This window comes from Equus quagga, chromosome 5, assembly GCF_021613505.1.
Source record: "Equus quagga isolate Etosha38 chromosome 5, UCLA_HA_Equagga_1.0, whole genome shotgun sequence".
Taxonomy (NCBI): Eukaryota; Metazoa; Chordata; class Mammalia; order Perissodactyla; family Equidae; genus Equus; species Equus quagga.
This window is the reverse complement of record NC_060271.1, coordinates 79,543,806-79,558,867: the sequence shown is the minus strand read 5'-3', so window position 1 is coordinate 79,558,867 and position 15,062 is coordinate 79,543,806. Positions and strand designations below refer to the sequence as shown.

Below are 15,062 nucleotides of genomic sequence, written 5' to 3'. Positions count from 1 at the left end.
CGCACCCAGGATTCCAACCAGCAAAACCCTGGGCTGCCACAGTGGAGCACGTGAACTTAACCACTCGGCCACGGGGCCAGCCCCTCAGCAACCATTCTTAACATAATTGCCTTAGAATCTACCGAGCCCCTCTCTGCCTGTCTCCCTCGGATGTTTCTTTCTCCATGATTTTCCTTTGCTCTTTCTGTCTCTGCTGTTTCTCTCCTCCAAATCCTTCCCCAAACCTTCCTGGAGTCCTGCTTTCCTCTTCTCCATGCTCTTGAGACAAGCCAGAGGGGGATGACCCCACAGGAGGTCACTGACAATGCTCAGCTTCGGAGGAGGACTTGAGGGTCCTGGGAGATGTTTTCAGAGGCTGGAGGGGCTTTCGTGGTGCAGGCAGGACTCTGTAAGAGCTGAGCAGTCCAGGTGGAGCACAGTCTTCTCGCTGGAGAGTCTTGCACAGCTGGGTTGAACTGGGTGATATTTAAGATCCAACCTAAACATGAGTTCTGTGTCCGGCTGACCACATTTTTCTTTCTTTTTTTTTTGGTGAGGAAGCTTGTCCCTGAGCTAACATCTGTACCAACCTTCCTCTATAATGTATGTGGGATGCTGCCACAGTGTGGCTTGATGAGCAGTGTGTAGGTCCGTGCCAGGGATCCACACCTGTAAACTCTGGGCCGCTGAAGGGGAGCGTGCAAACTTAACCACTACACCACTGGGCTGACCCGCCGGGTGAACACTTTTAATTGTCCATTGAGTACCGAATCTTTTCGGTTTTGATGCTTAATGGAAGAGTTGGACATATTTAACCCGTTGTGTGCCTCTTATCCACCTCTTCATGCCCCAGACTCCAGAGGAAGCCCTCTGGCTGGCTGTCGTCTTGGGCACTATGGGTGTGGTCTCAGCCATCACAGTGTCAGTTCTTCTTCTTGTCTACCCCAAATTCACTCTGCATTCCCTCGCCCCAGCCCTCCTGAACAGATAGAACTATCTTGGGACAGCCTACTTCAGACAGACCCCTTCAAGGCGAGCATAAGGTGAATGTTTTTTTGATTGAGGTAAAATTCACACATCCCAAAATTCACCATTTTAATTATTTAAAAGTGTACAATAGGGGCTGGCCACGTGGCCAAGTGGTTAAGTTCCCGTGCTCCGCTCCGGCAGCCCGGGCTTTCGCTGGTTCGGATCCCGGGTGCGGACATGGCACCACTCATTAGGCCATGCTGAGGTGGCATCCCACATAGCACAACTAGAAGGACCCACAGCTAAAAATACACAACTATGTACCAGGGGGCTTGAGGGAGAGAAAGGAAAAATAAAAAAATCTTTAAAAAAAAGTGTCCAATTTAGATGGTTTTTTGTATGTTTGCAATATTGTGCAACCATCATCACTATCTAATTCCAGAATAATCCATCACTCCAAAAGAAACCTCCATTAAGCATTCACACCCCATTCCCATGTCTCCCTAGGCCCCTGGAAACCGCTAATCTATTTTCTGTCTCTGTGACTTTGCCTATTCTGGACATTTCATATAAATGGAATCATACAATATGTGGAGGTCGATTTTTTAAAAAGAAAAATAATGGAATATTTTTTATGATTTGGGTCTATCTCTGATTCTTAGAACCAGAAAATTTACAATTTAAAAATCTTATTTGAAAAGTCAGGAACAACAATAACAAACTCACTAAGAAGATGTAAACCATCCTTCTGATGGGGCTGCTGTCTCTCCCTCCAGAGCCGAGGGAGAGAAGTGGATGGGCACTGGGCATCCTTGCAGACTGTGGGATCCCAGGGGTCCCCTTGGTTTTTTAAGCTTTCCTTTGGTGGGTGAGCTGCGGGGCACATCTCGGAAGCTGACCTGAGCTCGGTGGAAGGGGCGGGGGGGCGGTGGGGAGAGCATCTCCTCACTCTCTGTCTGTGTCTCTCGTAGGGGTGAAGAAGAGAACCAAAGTCATCAAAAACAGCGTGAACCCCGTGTGGAATGAGGTATGCGAGTCTTTTCACCTTTCCTCCTTTTCGCTCTCTCTGCTGCCACCATCTCTGCAGCGACAAGTCAGGAGGGAGGTGGCTTTCTCAGTGGATTGTCAGGGTGGGAGGGGATGGTGGTCCAGCATGCCGTCTAGATCCTCCTGACTTGAGGAACCTGGGAGGAGGGTGGGGGCCTGGCCTCCACGGAACGGAGGGTCTCCCCTGGGATGTGTGGCATGGGGAGGGGTGAGAGGGCCTTTGTGTCTGTTCCTCCCAGCTCCGGCCAGCCAGGGAGAGGGTGTGTAGGGGCGCTCTCTCCTGCCTTGTCTCTCTGCCCCAAGCCCACCTCCTCCCCACAGCACTCCCTGACTCTGTAGGTCCCCTTCTGGCTCCTGCTGGCCTCTGCCCCCTCAGCCAGCTCCCTGCGTTTGGCTCCCTGGGGGTCCTTTGGAAGCCCTGCTTGCCTGTGTGGATGCAGTCAGGATGCACAGTGGGGAGCCTTTGCCCTGAGGAGGGTTCTGGGGCCTCCGGATGGGCCTGCCCAATGTGGCACTAACTCATGCAGCCTTCCGGAGCCTGGCTTCTGGATGAGCACATTGATCTGTGGTCCCTGCCTGAGGTCACTGCAGGGTCACCTGGCGTTTTCCCCAGCTGTGCTCCTGGCCTGGCTTCCTGGTGACTGATGGAACTGAGTTGGGGGAGGAGGCCATGAAAGTCTGGCCTCCTTCTCTCTTCTGCTACCTTCAGCTCTCACTGTCCCTTCAGAGACTCTGAGGCCCTGCTGTTCATGTATTCATTCACTCCTGCATCCATCCATCCACCAGCATCGTTCGTGGATGCCTGCTCAGTGCCCTGCGGGGACCAGGCGAACCAGACACCGCCTCTTCTCCTAGGGACCACAGGTTAAGATCCCTTTTCTCCTTTTCTTCCAGGGCTTTGAGTGGGACCTCAAGGGGGTCCCCCTGGACCAGGGATCCGAGCTTCACGTGGTGGTCAAAGACCATGAGACGATGGGGAGGAACAGGTGAGCGGCCAAGGGGGCTCTGTGGCCTGAAGGTGCAGGTAGGGTCGTGGTGGATGTAGTCTTCAGAATCGGGGCCCTAGAGAGCTGGTGTTTCAACTCAGCATTTATTGAAGACCTGCCTCTCGTGGGCCTGCCTCAGCGGTAGATGTTGGGATGAGGCCTGGCTGCAGCCTCAGGAGCTCAGCCATGCGTAAATCTGAGAGCTGCCCAGGCTGCCGGGAAGGACAAGGGGCTAGAGTAAGGCGTGCATGTGTTTGCACAGACAGCCTGTGCCCCAGGGAGCAGGGAGGAAAGGGCGCCCTGTGTCCTGCCTCACCCCAGGGGAGCCTGGGCGCTGCCCTCTCTCCTGCCCTGTCCAGACTGGTGAGGGCAGCGGCACACTCCGGGAGGCAGAGAAGCAAAGTGAAGCCGCAGCCGGCAGGGAGCTCTCCAGGAGGCCTTCACGGAAGAGGTGGGACTTGAGTGAGGTTTGTGGTTTAGAAGTCGGAACAGTAATGGGGATCACCGTGACCGCACACCTCCCAGTGGTGGTGTTTTCTGTTGTTATTTCATTTTTGTGGTGGAGAGGGCTTCCAGGCAGCGGGAATAGCAGGGACAAAATGGTGGTGGCAAAAGCAGGCTCTCTTTAGGTGGGAGATGGGTCCTTTCTCTTGTCATTGAGCTCCTGGGCCTTGTATGTGCTGGTACTGGGGGGTTAGGGGGTGGGCAGGACCACCCAAGCTTGCAGATCAATAGCCCTGTTGGTTGTGGGGTTGGGTGGCCTGGGAGATGCAGCCTGGAGGCTGCACAGTGACGAGCCTTGAATGTCAGGGTGGGCGTTCAGCCGTCCCTGCTGGGCACGAAGGGGCCTGGCAGGAGTGGATTCATGCTCTGGGTGCCTTTACTGGGGTCTGGGCCCAAGGACCAGGCATCGGCTTGCTGTTTTGTGACCTGCTCGCAGGGGAGTCTTTGTCTGGGAACTGAGTCAGCCGTGTCTGAGGCCGGGTAGGCCTGGCTGTGTTACCTGGGGTCAGGGAGGTGAGAGAGGGAAGGAAGGATGATTTAGAGACCTGGGGAAAGCTGACGAGGGTCTCAGGCTGCAAAACATCTGGAAAGTCTGAAATCTTAAAAAGCTTGGAGGAAAAACCCAACTGTCTCTCTGGGGCTCTGCTGGCCATGAGTGCATGGTGGGGTGTGGTATGTGTGTGGGGAGGGTGGGGACACCTTCACTGGGCCCGCCCAAGGTGGGGCTGCAAGGTGTGGGGGCCTAGGGCATCTTGGGCCCATCTTGTCCAGCCTGGACCTCAGCAGCCACTCCCTGCACAGGCAGCAGAGGCTGGAATCAGTTCACACTAAGCTACCTCAACACAGGCAAACGTGTGGTGAACACGGCAGTGTCTAAACAGCCTGAACGTGGACCTGCAGGTCAGGAAGGGAGCGATGCTGGGCCCTGGGTGGTCCCGGAAGGCTTCCTGGAGGAGGCCTGTTCAGACTGACCCTGAGGCTGGGGTAGGCTTTAGAGAGGTGAGGAGGGGAAGCATTCCAGTGTTCGGGTATGGAGGGCAGCCTGGCTAAGGCCTGATAGGTGGGACTCAGTCACACGACAGGTGCAGCCCAGCGGAAAGGGAGCAGTGGGGCCAGAGTGGGAAGGGGCCTCCCGTACCAGGCAGAAGATAATAATAGCAAAATCACAACAGCTGACGTTCACCAAGAGCTTAGCGGAGTGTCTGGCCCTGTGCCCAGTCTTTATAATATGAGATCTTTTTTAATCAGTTAGGCCTTACTATTATAATTGTCATCATTACAGATGGGGAAACCAAGCTCCAGAAGCTTCGGTAAATTTCTCAAAGGCTGGTGATGGCGCAGCTGTGATTGGAGGGCAGTTCTGCAATATGGTTCTAATCACTGAGCCCCCTGGACCTCTCAGAGGTTCCTGGAAGCCCCAGGCAGGTGCCGGGCCCTTCTGGAAGTTCAGTTCCCTGCTGATGCTAGGGTTGATGGAGCTGAGTGAGGCAAAGGAGGACAGTCTGGTTACTGCAGGGCATGCAGAGGAAATGCATGTTTCATTTTCCTTATCACATTCAGCATTCTTACAGGCCCTGTGGGGAGATTTCTAAGACCAGGAAGGCAGCATGAGAGCACGGGCTGTGAACATATTTTTGATCAATTCCAGGGCCAGACTGACCCTCAGAGTGACACCAGGCCAGTGGCACACATGGGCTGTCCTGGCCTGTGGGTCAGAAGTCACACGAGGGGCCAGGCTGCATTGCACCTTGTGGCCCTCTCATTGGCACCTGTGGGTGTCCCCTAGCTCCTGGGGGGAAGCTGGATCTCTGAGAACTAGTTCCTCATGGAACCAATCCGCTGCAGGGTCAGTGTGCTGAAAGTCAGTTCCCCAAATAGCAATTTGCAGAAGAACTAATTCACAAAACTTCCAAATTTACCAGAAACTTCTTTTTGATAACTACTTGAATGTAACTTTTGAGTTTTCCAAACATTTTTCTCCATTTTGCATGTCTTGCAGTTAAAATTAAATTTTAATTAAACTAAATTTAAATAACTTACATTCATAAATATCTGAAGAATTTCACCAGTTGCCAAAACGACACTGTCGTGTGTGGAAATAATAGAATTTTGGCTTTGTTATCGGAGCCGCCTGGGGTATGCAGCCCCCACAGCAGTTTGCTTAGATGTCAGGCACACGTGAGGGTGAGCTGCGGGGGCCATGGGAGAGGGGCAGACGCCTGCCGGGTCATTCTGCGGCGCCCGTGGGTAGACCTCACAGCGCTTACACTATACACGTGGAATCAGAGGGAAAGAATCAGAGATTAAAAGTATTAAAAATTCTCAAGTTGTAAAAGTAAGGAACACACCAGGAAGTGACAAGAGTAATCACGTGACATTTTAAATTTTGAGAGAGAAGAGGGAAAAAATTCAGTGAATTCAGTTCAACAAACATTTTAAATTGAACACCTCAATGCCCTCAAGTTGTCACCATCTGGCCAGGAAGCAAACAGGGAAATAAGTTAGGCGGGACGGTGACTGTTGTCATCTGACTGTCCTCAGGGTTTCAGTGAGGTCCCGCAGGATCATCCTGCAGCTTCCCCCTTCATTTCTGGGGGTCCTGGGCGTGTGTCCTGTGAGCTCACAAATGGTCCTCCTTGGGCCTTCTTCCGAGCGAGGTGGGTTGTAGCCCTCCACCGTCGTGAACTCCTGCAGCCTCCTTCTGTCTGGGCTCCTCTCCCTCTTCCTAACCTCCCCCCTCGCCCCCATCTGTTTCTAGAGTTCCCCTCCTTCTTTGCTGCCACTCACTCCGCACCTGTCTGGACAAGCTTCTCGATTCACTTCTTTTCCTTCCTCACCCCATGTCCTTTTATTGTTTCTCTCCTCCGACTCTTCCTCACCTCTCTTTCCCCACGGCTTCTGGGGCATTTGACGTTTCTGTTTCCCCGATGACCTGATGGCAGTTTTAGGTGACCTTGTTTTACCAGACCGGACTGCCGGCCCGGAGTGGGACCTCGGGAAGCCCTCCATGCCTCCGGAGGAGAACCTTGGGCTGGGAATTGCCTCCAGGCTGCTCAGCAGCCCACCCACCCTGAGCCTGAGGGATCCCTGACCCAAGTGCAAGGGTGGATCTACTTTTTGTCCATAAAATCAGATTTGAAATGCACCTAAAAGGAAATTCGCTCCTATGGATGGGAGACACTTGTGCAAACCCAGCTGCAGGTCCTGGAGTCCCGTCCCAGGCTGCACTGAACAGCTTCCTGTTTACTCTGGGCTTCTCAGAGAGACCCTGGAGGGGAGGTGATCCTGATCCCTGACCAGATGTTTTGACCCCTGGAACGTTATCTTAGAGGTTCCTAATCCAGGCTGCACAGCAGCATCTCCTGCAGCTTGTACATACACAGTGCCTGGGTCTCACCCGGAAGCTGTGATTCCATTGGTTGGAGTGGGTCCTGGGCATCACTACAAACTCCCAGGTGTTGGGTGTGTCTATTGTGTAGCCTGGGCTGAGAACCACTCATGGAGACTCCAGGCCAGTGCTGCCTGATATAACTTTCTAGAAGATGGAGATGTTCTATGTTGGATATGTGTGTATTGGTCAACCCCATTTTAAGTGATTGTCTGGTGTTCCACAGGGTGGCGCGCCAAAATTGATCCCAGCGTACCCTTATTGACTGGTGTTTAGTTTCTTTCCAATTTCTTGCTCTTGAACGATTATCCGGTGAACGTCTTTGTCCAAGTGTTTCCATGTCCTTGCACTATTTGTTTCTTTAGGATAGGTCCTTAGAAGTGGGATGACTGGATCAAAGTATGAGCATGTGACATTTTCGTAGATTCTGCCAAATTACTTTTCAAAAACGATGGCCTAATTTATGTCTACCAACAGCATAAAAAATAGTGCTGTCACTTTTTTATTTTTGCAAGTGCCGTGGAGGAAAAACGTATCTTCTAATCTGTGTTTCCTTGACTACTTGTCAAGTCGAGCATCTTTTCGTGTGTTTATTGTCCATTTGTGTTTCTTCTTCTGTCAGTTGCCTCTCTTATATTTTGAGTTACTTGTTTTTTCTTACTCGTTCGTAGTGGTTTGTGTATTTGGGGTGCTATTAGGAATATTAACCCTCGGTCTGTTTTTCGTGTGGAGGGCGTTTTCTCCCTGTTTGTCGTCTCTCAGTTGCTTTGTCACAGTGTCATTCCCACCCAGGAGTGGACACTCATGCAGATGTGCGCGTGGGCACTTAGATGTTTCAAAAGGCACCGGCCGTTCGCTGTTGCTAGAAGTTGGGGAAAGAAGGCCGAAGTTCAGCATCTGGGTTCAGCAAGCGGTTTGCAGGCCCCCTTTCTGGAATCCGCGGGAGGCTGTTTTGGGGCAGGAATAGTTATAGTTCACCGTCCCATTGTTCTCAGCATCCTCGGAAGCGTTGACCATTGCCTTATTTCCCAAGGATTTTATAACTATATTTTGTCCTGGAGTCTATCCAGGACCTCCCTGGATTTCAGAATAGTTTTTCTTTTGTCTTTCTCTGGATTGAAGTGGAAAACTATTTAGAGTTACCCTTGGGCAGCCCCTGGGGATTCAGAGACTGGCAGGAAGGCTGCCAGAGGCCAGGCGGGTTGGGAATGTCCAGCTGTCCCTCATTTCCTGCCCCTCGCTGCGAGGCACACATGGCTGAGGGCTGGACGGGGCGAAGCTCACGGTGTCTCCTCACAGGGGTCCTTAAATTTCCCCTGAGTGTGTGTGTCCCGCCAGGACAGGGGCCATCTGACTTTCCTGGCACGCCTGACTCACTGAACCTAAAGAGGGGAAGGTGCAGCTGAGTCAGTGATGGAGGGGTTTGAGTTGTAATATATGTATTTTTAGTTGACATGTCCTTAGTTTAAAAGGTAAAGAATGAGAAACTGACATGTGGAAACTCTTCTGGAGGTTTTTTTTTTTTTGGAAATACTTTCAATCTTACAGCAAAGTTTCAAAAATAGAACAAAGAACGTCCAAATACCCTTTACTCAGAGGCATTTACAATTAACATTCTATTCTGTTGCCTTACAATATTCTCTCTCTCGCTCCTCTCCCTCCTTCCCTCCTTCTTCCTGCCTTTTTTTCTCTCCCCCATTTGCAGATAGGTTACAGTAGTCACCCCCCCTTATCTGCGGTTTTGCTTTCCATGGTTTCAGTCACCTACGGTCAACCTCATTCTGAAAATATTAAGTGGAAAATTCCAGAAATAAACAATTCAAGTTTTAAATAGCGTGCCATTTGGAGTAGCCTGAGGAAATCTCTCGTGGTCGTGCTCCATCCCGCTGGGGACGTGAAGCTCCCCTCTGTCCAGCGTATCCTCAGTGTGTGTGCTACTTACCCATTAGTCACTTAGCAGCCATCTGGGTGATCAGATAGATTGTCACGATATGGCAGTGCTTGTGTTTGAGTAGCCCTTATTTTACTTAATAATGGCCCCAAAGCACAAGAGTAATGATGCTGGCTCTTCAGATACAGCAGAAGCCGTATGGTGCTTCCTTTAAGTGAAAAGGTAAAAGTACTCCACTTAATAAGGAAAAAATAAATCATATGCTGAGGTTGCTAAGATCTACAGTAACTTTTATTCCAGCATATGGTTCTAATTGTTCTATTTTATTATCGGTTATTGTTGTTAATCTCTTACTGTGCCTAGTTTCTAAAGTAAACTTTATCATAGGTGTGCATGTATAGGAAAAAACATAGTGTGTATAGGGTTCGGTAATCTGCAGCTTCAGGCATCCATTGGGGCTCTTGGAACACGTTCCCCCAGGGAAAAGGGGGGACTACTGTATATTCATCAAGGCCCTTTACCCATAATAACTCAGCGTATGTTTCCTAAGAGTAGGGATATTCTTTTACATTAATCACAGTATGGCCACCACCTTCAGTCAATTGAACCTGCTTGCCATACTTTTATCTAATCCTCTGTTTGTACATCAAGCCTGTCAACTGACCCCATAATGTCTTTTACAGCAATTCCTACTCCCCCTTCCCCACATTGCAGGATACGGTCTAAACTCTCATATTGAATTTAACCATCATATTTCCACAGTCCCCTTTATTCTGGAACATTTCTATAGCCTCTGTCTTTTACAACAATTTACATTTTTGAATAATACAATATGCTCATTTTGTTTTTTAGTAGAATGGTCATCATTTGGGGTCTGTCTGATGTTTTTCTCACGAATGGATTCACGATTAGATCCGGTTACTAATTCCTGGCCAGAATACTTCATAGCGTCTTGCGTCCCTCTCAGGACCTGGAGGCCCAGGATGTTCGTCATTGGTGATGTTCATTTCAATCACCTGTGAAGGTGTTGTTTGATTTTTCCCACTGAATGTTTACTGGATTTCTTCCGCCTGGAAGTCTGTTAAGAAACACTTTAAGATCCTGAAAATATCCTGCTCCTCATCAAAACGTCCCCTAGGTTTAGCATCCACAGATGATCCTTGCCTGATTCAGTCTTTACCATGATGGTTGGGAACTGGTTTTCCATTGCCAGCCTTCCCTTCACATGCGCCAGTCTGGGCTGTGGAAGCCTTTCCTGCGGAGGCCCTAGTGGTGACCTTGTCTGACCCCACTGCCATCAGGTGTTGATCCTACCCTGTGCCCAGCACTGTGTCCCGGCCATTCATGCTTTCACTGGAGCCTCCCCCTGAGGCAGGTATGTCGTCCAGAGGTGAAAGACCTATGGGTTATCAGGCTAGGAGTCTCACCCCATCCGTCCTTGGAGGACAGTGCTGGAGTTAGGAAGAAGCCCATTCTGGGCCTGGATTATTCTGTTAGAAAGTCCTTCCTTCAGTTGAGCTGCAGTGTTTCTCTCTGAGATTTTGAGGGTCTCATTTCTATTCTACCATCAGGAATGATCAGAAATAAACCTAACCTCCTGCATATGACAGTGCCTCAAGTCATGACCTAACGTGGCCTCATGGTGATTTGGTGCGATAGGTATGTGCAGAGAAGGACGGGGAGATAGTGAGTGGGGTCAGGAGGAAGGGAACCAACACTTCCCAAGCCCCATCTGTGCTCCAGGTACGTCAGCTCCACTTTACAGGAATCCTCTGCAGTGTGCACTCATCCCCTGACGTTCCAGCTGTGCGGAGGGGCTTGTCCATTTTGTTCAACCCGTATCCCCAGTACCTACAACAGGCTTGACCCATGGGAGGTGCTCACTATGTATTTGCAAATGAGTAAATGACTTTTACAGATGAGGAGACAGCTCAGAAAGATTATGCAACTTGTGCCCAGACACACAGCTGTCACATGGCAGAGCTGGGTTTCCAACCCAGGTAGGGTGACTTGAGAGCTCTGATTCTTAATCACTCAGTGATCAATATTTATTTTTGGAAGACAGTTGAGAGAAAGAATGTCTCCAGAGTATTGCTATAGGTTGAATTTTCCATTTGAAAATGTTGGGAGTGACCCAACAGGTGAAGATGGGTGTGTGTGTGACACCCTGAAGTCGGCCACCTGGGGTGTCCCACAAGCCCAGTAGAGCAGGAGCTGTGTGTCCTGTCAGCCCTCCTGGGTCGCTTTCCTCTGGGATGTCAAGGGGAGGGGGCTTGTCCTACATCCACTTCTTGGTCAGCGTCAGTGTGAGCTGCACCCACTTCTCCATCTAACCTCTTCCTAACACGGCTCTTAGCGCCTGGGCTGTTGTCCTCTCCGGCTGCTCCACCCTGTCACTCTTCAGCTCATAGCACCAGGGCATAGGGGAGGCCTGGGGTACCTGGGGGAGGGTCTGCCACCCTCTGCTGGCATGGAGACCGCTTTCAGGGGGAGAGCCGCTCTCTTAGGGTCCCTCAACCATCTCTGACTGGCTGGTTTCTCCCGGGGTCTCGGCCAGCTGCCGTGTTGCCAGACTTGTACCCCACACCGGACCCTTCTCTTCCTTCTCTCCTCCCTCTCCTCAGGGCCCAGCCTTCAAGGCCACCCACTGAAAACTCCAAAGGCATAGTGGAGACTACTTGACCTCCCAACCTCCTCTTCAACTGAGAGCTTAGCCTATCTACAAGTTTAATTACCGAGCTTTTTAAAATGACCATTCACCCTTGATATCCCCAACAAAGAACTAGCAGCCTTGTGTTTTAAAATGTAGGTTTTGTTATTATTCAGGTATGGTGAGGCCCACAGATCAGGAGATGACTACTATGAAAGGATAGTTTGATCCTCACAGTTCCCACAAGTTGGGTGGCATGCCACACCATTCAAGGCCACATGGGGAAGCACCAGGTCAGTCAGGAGCAGAGGGGTGAGGGGAAAGTATGGGCAAGAGCCTTGAGTTCCTGGTTTCCTCGGAAAAGGATGGGTGAGGCAGGGGACGCAGGCTTAGGATTGGCTGGTTTGAATGATTTCATCAAGCTGTGGGGTACAAGGGCTGTCCAGAGCTGTGGTACCTGGCCTGGGCAGGGAATTGTGCCCTGGAGTGAGAACCCTGTGGAGAGGTGGTGGGGTGTGGGCTCTGGATTGGCTGGTTTGCATATAAAAGGTGCACTCGCAGGTGAGTCATTTATCATCCCTAGGAATTTGTTAGCCTGGGAGGGGCCGTCCCTCCAGGGTCAGCAAGGCCCCAGACGTCAAAGCATCAAAATGCAGAAAATAAAAAGGCATGATTCATACAGCTGGGAATTAGATTTTTTTTTAATTGAACCAGATCAAATTTATGGCGGGATTCCCTTTTCCATGGATGGAGCAAACCGAGGACCTTTTTGTTTCTTTCACAATGCGCCATGGGGTGCATGGGGTTCATGGGGTGCCCCCGCTGCATGGGCGTCAAGGGAAAGTCTTTGGAGTCAGACTCCGCCTGCCTTTTTATTTGCGTGAAATCAGGCAGGTCAAACGCCTTCCCGGGTCCGGATTTCCTGGTCTATAAGGTGGATTGAACCAATGACGGTACCTACCACAGGCCTAGTGTCAGTTTAACTGCGGTGGTGTGAATTAAGCGCTCGGCGCTGTATCTCCTCCGCACTCCGTCCATGGGAGGGTAGCTGTTAGCAGACTGTGAGTTCCAGGAGGGCAGGGACTATGTCACCTGACGTGCAAAGTAAGTATTTGTTGAATGAATAAATTATAAGATTTTTAAAGACTTTTTATGCTCCATTTTAAAATTTAATTTTCAAATTGGTAAACTAAGAGGTTATAAAAACAGAAACTATAAACAAAAAAGGCAGGGAAAATTCCATCGTCTTTGTCCCCCATCCGTCCAGCTCTGTCCCTTCCCCCATAGGTAACCACTGTTCTTGGTTTCTTATGTATCATTCCAGAGTTCTTATACTATTGCTTTGTCACCAATATAGACTCTGACTCTCCTCTTTTTTACACGACAGGTAGCATGTTCATGTTTTAAATCAATTTTTTTATATTGTGGTAAAACACACCTAACAATTACCACATTAACCATTTTTAAGCGTATAGTTCAGTGGTATTAAATGCATTCACGTTGTTGTGTGACCATCAGCGCCATCCATCTCCATAACTCTTTTCATCTGTAAAACTGAAACTCTGTGCCCATTTAAACAGACTCCCCACTCTTCCCTCCCCCCCAGCCTCTGGCAACCACCATTCTACTTTCTGTCTAGCATTCTGAGCACTCTAAGTAATAGGTAGCATATTATATACATTCTTTGTTTTCTCACTTAACAGTATATCTTGAAGATGTTCCATATCTAAGTCCATGGCTTACTTGCCCATTGTAGTCATAGCTGTATAGTATTCTACTGTGTGGTGTACTTGACCTTACCCATCTTCTCTGATGGACTTGTGGGTTGCCTCCTGTGTTTTGTTCCTACAAACGGTGATATAAAATGGCCCAATATTTTCAAATAAAATTGTTTAGATTTCCTTGTGCATCATTAAAATAAACTTACTTGGGCACCTTAATTCATGCCCTCTGACTTTCTGCTTAAAGTTCAGGTTGGAAGGCCACCACCCATAGCTCTTCTCCTATCTCCAACAGGACAGCAGCCTCACTGGATGATAAATTTGGGTACTGGTTCTTTTCCCACGGGGGAAAAATGTGTGCCCTGTGGGATGTAAGCTGCTCTGACCTCTCCCTCCCCCGTGACAATTGCAGTGGCTCTTTCAGCCCCTTTGCTCCCCTGCCCCCACATTCCAGCGGCTCCAGACCACAGCAGGGCCGGGAGAGATGACCAGGTCCGGGCAGGATGGGAAACCAGTGGCATTTTTCTATCAGTAGGTTGCAGGGGGTGGGTCAAGGCTCACAGGGATTGCTTCCAACCTGCCAGGGCCTGCACACTCAGAGCTGGCTCCGAGGCAGCCTGTGCAGGAACCCCTGGCAACCCCTTCCTTGCCTCTCTGACCTCTACTGAATACTGTCTGCCACATGCGGCCACTGGTTGGTGCCCACTGAGCTTGCAGCACCCTTGTGTGGATGGCCCCTGAGCCCTAGGATCTCTGTCTCAGTCTTGATTTCCAGGTGGAGTGGGTCTCCTCAAGGGTGTGAGCCCTCCCAGGCCTGAGGCTCCCTGAGTAAAGCGCGGTATCTTCCATCCTTTGTGAAATGAATGAATGAAGAGTGGCAGTCAGGATTTCCCCGAGAGCAAGTCTCAGTCCCGTCCCACCCCAGGGGAGTCCCTCCTCTGCTCCCCCAGCCCTTCCTCCCAGAGCAGTTCTGTGCTGCCTACTCCTGGGCAGCCAGCTCTGGCTTTCCGACAGGCAGCCTGCCTCCAGCCTTTCTTTCTCGGTGAGTGGGGGCTTGTGAAGCCGCCCAGCTTCTTGGAGGGCCTGGCCCCAGGGCCTATGGCAGAGGTAGAAGGTGGGGGCATTTCATGGCCCAGAGACAGTTAAGGGAGGAAATAACAAGTAGTCCTTCCTGGCCAAGGTCTCTGGGCCGCCTGCCTGGAGGTGTCTGGGCTGGCAGGGGTGGGGCCAGGGCTTCCTGCTGCATTTCCTCCCATTGTTCCCCGCCCCACTTCCGGGAATTTTCCAGGGTTGGGGCTGGGCGGGCTTGAGGCCTGAAAGGGAGGCAGAGGAGGCCAGACTTTGCTCTGTGCCCTCTGACCCTGCCCCTAGCCTGAGCTCCAGCTGCGTGTTCAGCTGTCTGGACAACTGGACCTGCTGCTCAGGAATTGCACAGGGAATCTGGAGGCCCAAGGTCTAGGGCGGGCTCCACCGTCCACCTGCTGGAGCAGGTCCCTCCACTCTGCTGCCCCAGTTTTTCCATGAGGGACAGGGTGACTCTGGTCACCAGTGTCGAATGGATTCATGGGTCCTCTACACCTACTGTCTGGTCTTTTTGACAATGCAGGGTCCTAAGGACACTTTGGTCAACTCTCTGGTGACAGATGCCTCCCCGGTGTGGGCCCTGGGATGGAGACACTCCTGAAGCCCAGTTTAGTCAGCTGTGGTACCTGCCTGCTCCGTGCTGTGAAGGAGTATAACACAAACCAGTCCACATTCTAGGAAATGTGACTCCTAGCATCGTGAGGGGTCTCAGAACCCTGGAAGGAGTGTTAATGAACACCTCTCTCTTTAAATATTAGGGAAATTGAGCACATATAAGCTCACATAAGCAGCTAGTATTTATTTTATCATGGCAAAATATACATAACAAAACTTCCATTTTAAT

General features: G+C 50.6%; 1 protein-coding gene across 21 annotated transcripts in view; it reads left to right on the top strand.

Annotated features, from left to right (window-relative positions):
- Positions 1-15,062, top strand: part of DYSF (dysferlin) — a 209,954-nt gene that overhangs the window by 24,622 nt on the left and 170,270 nt on the right. For all 21 annotated transcript variants that reach the window (XM_046661644.1, XM_046661642.1, XM_046661643.1 and 18 more), the window contains exons 2-3: positions 1,920-1,975; positions 2,890-2,981. In XM_046661644.1, coding sequence (XP_046517600.1) covers positions 1,920-1,975; positions 2,890-2,981 — 148 coding nt within the window. The remainder of the gene's footprint in view (positions 1-1,919; positions 1,976-2,889; positions 2,982-15,062) is intronic.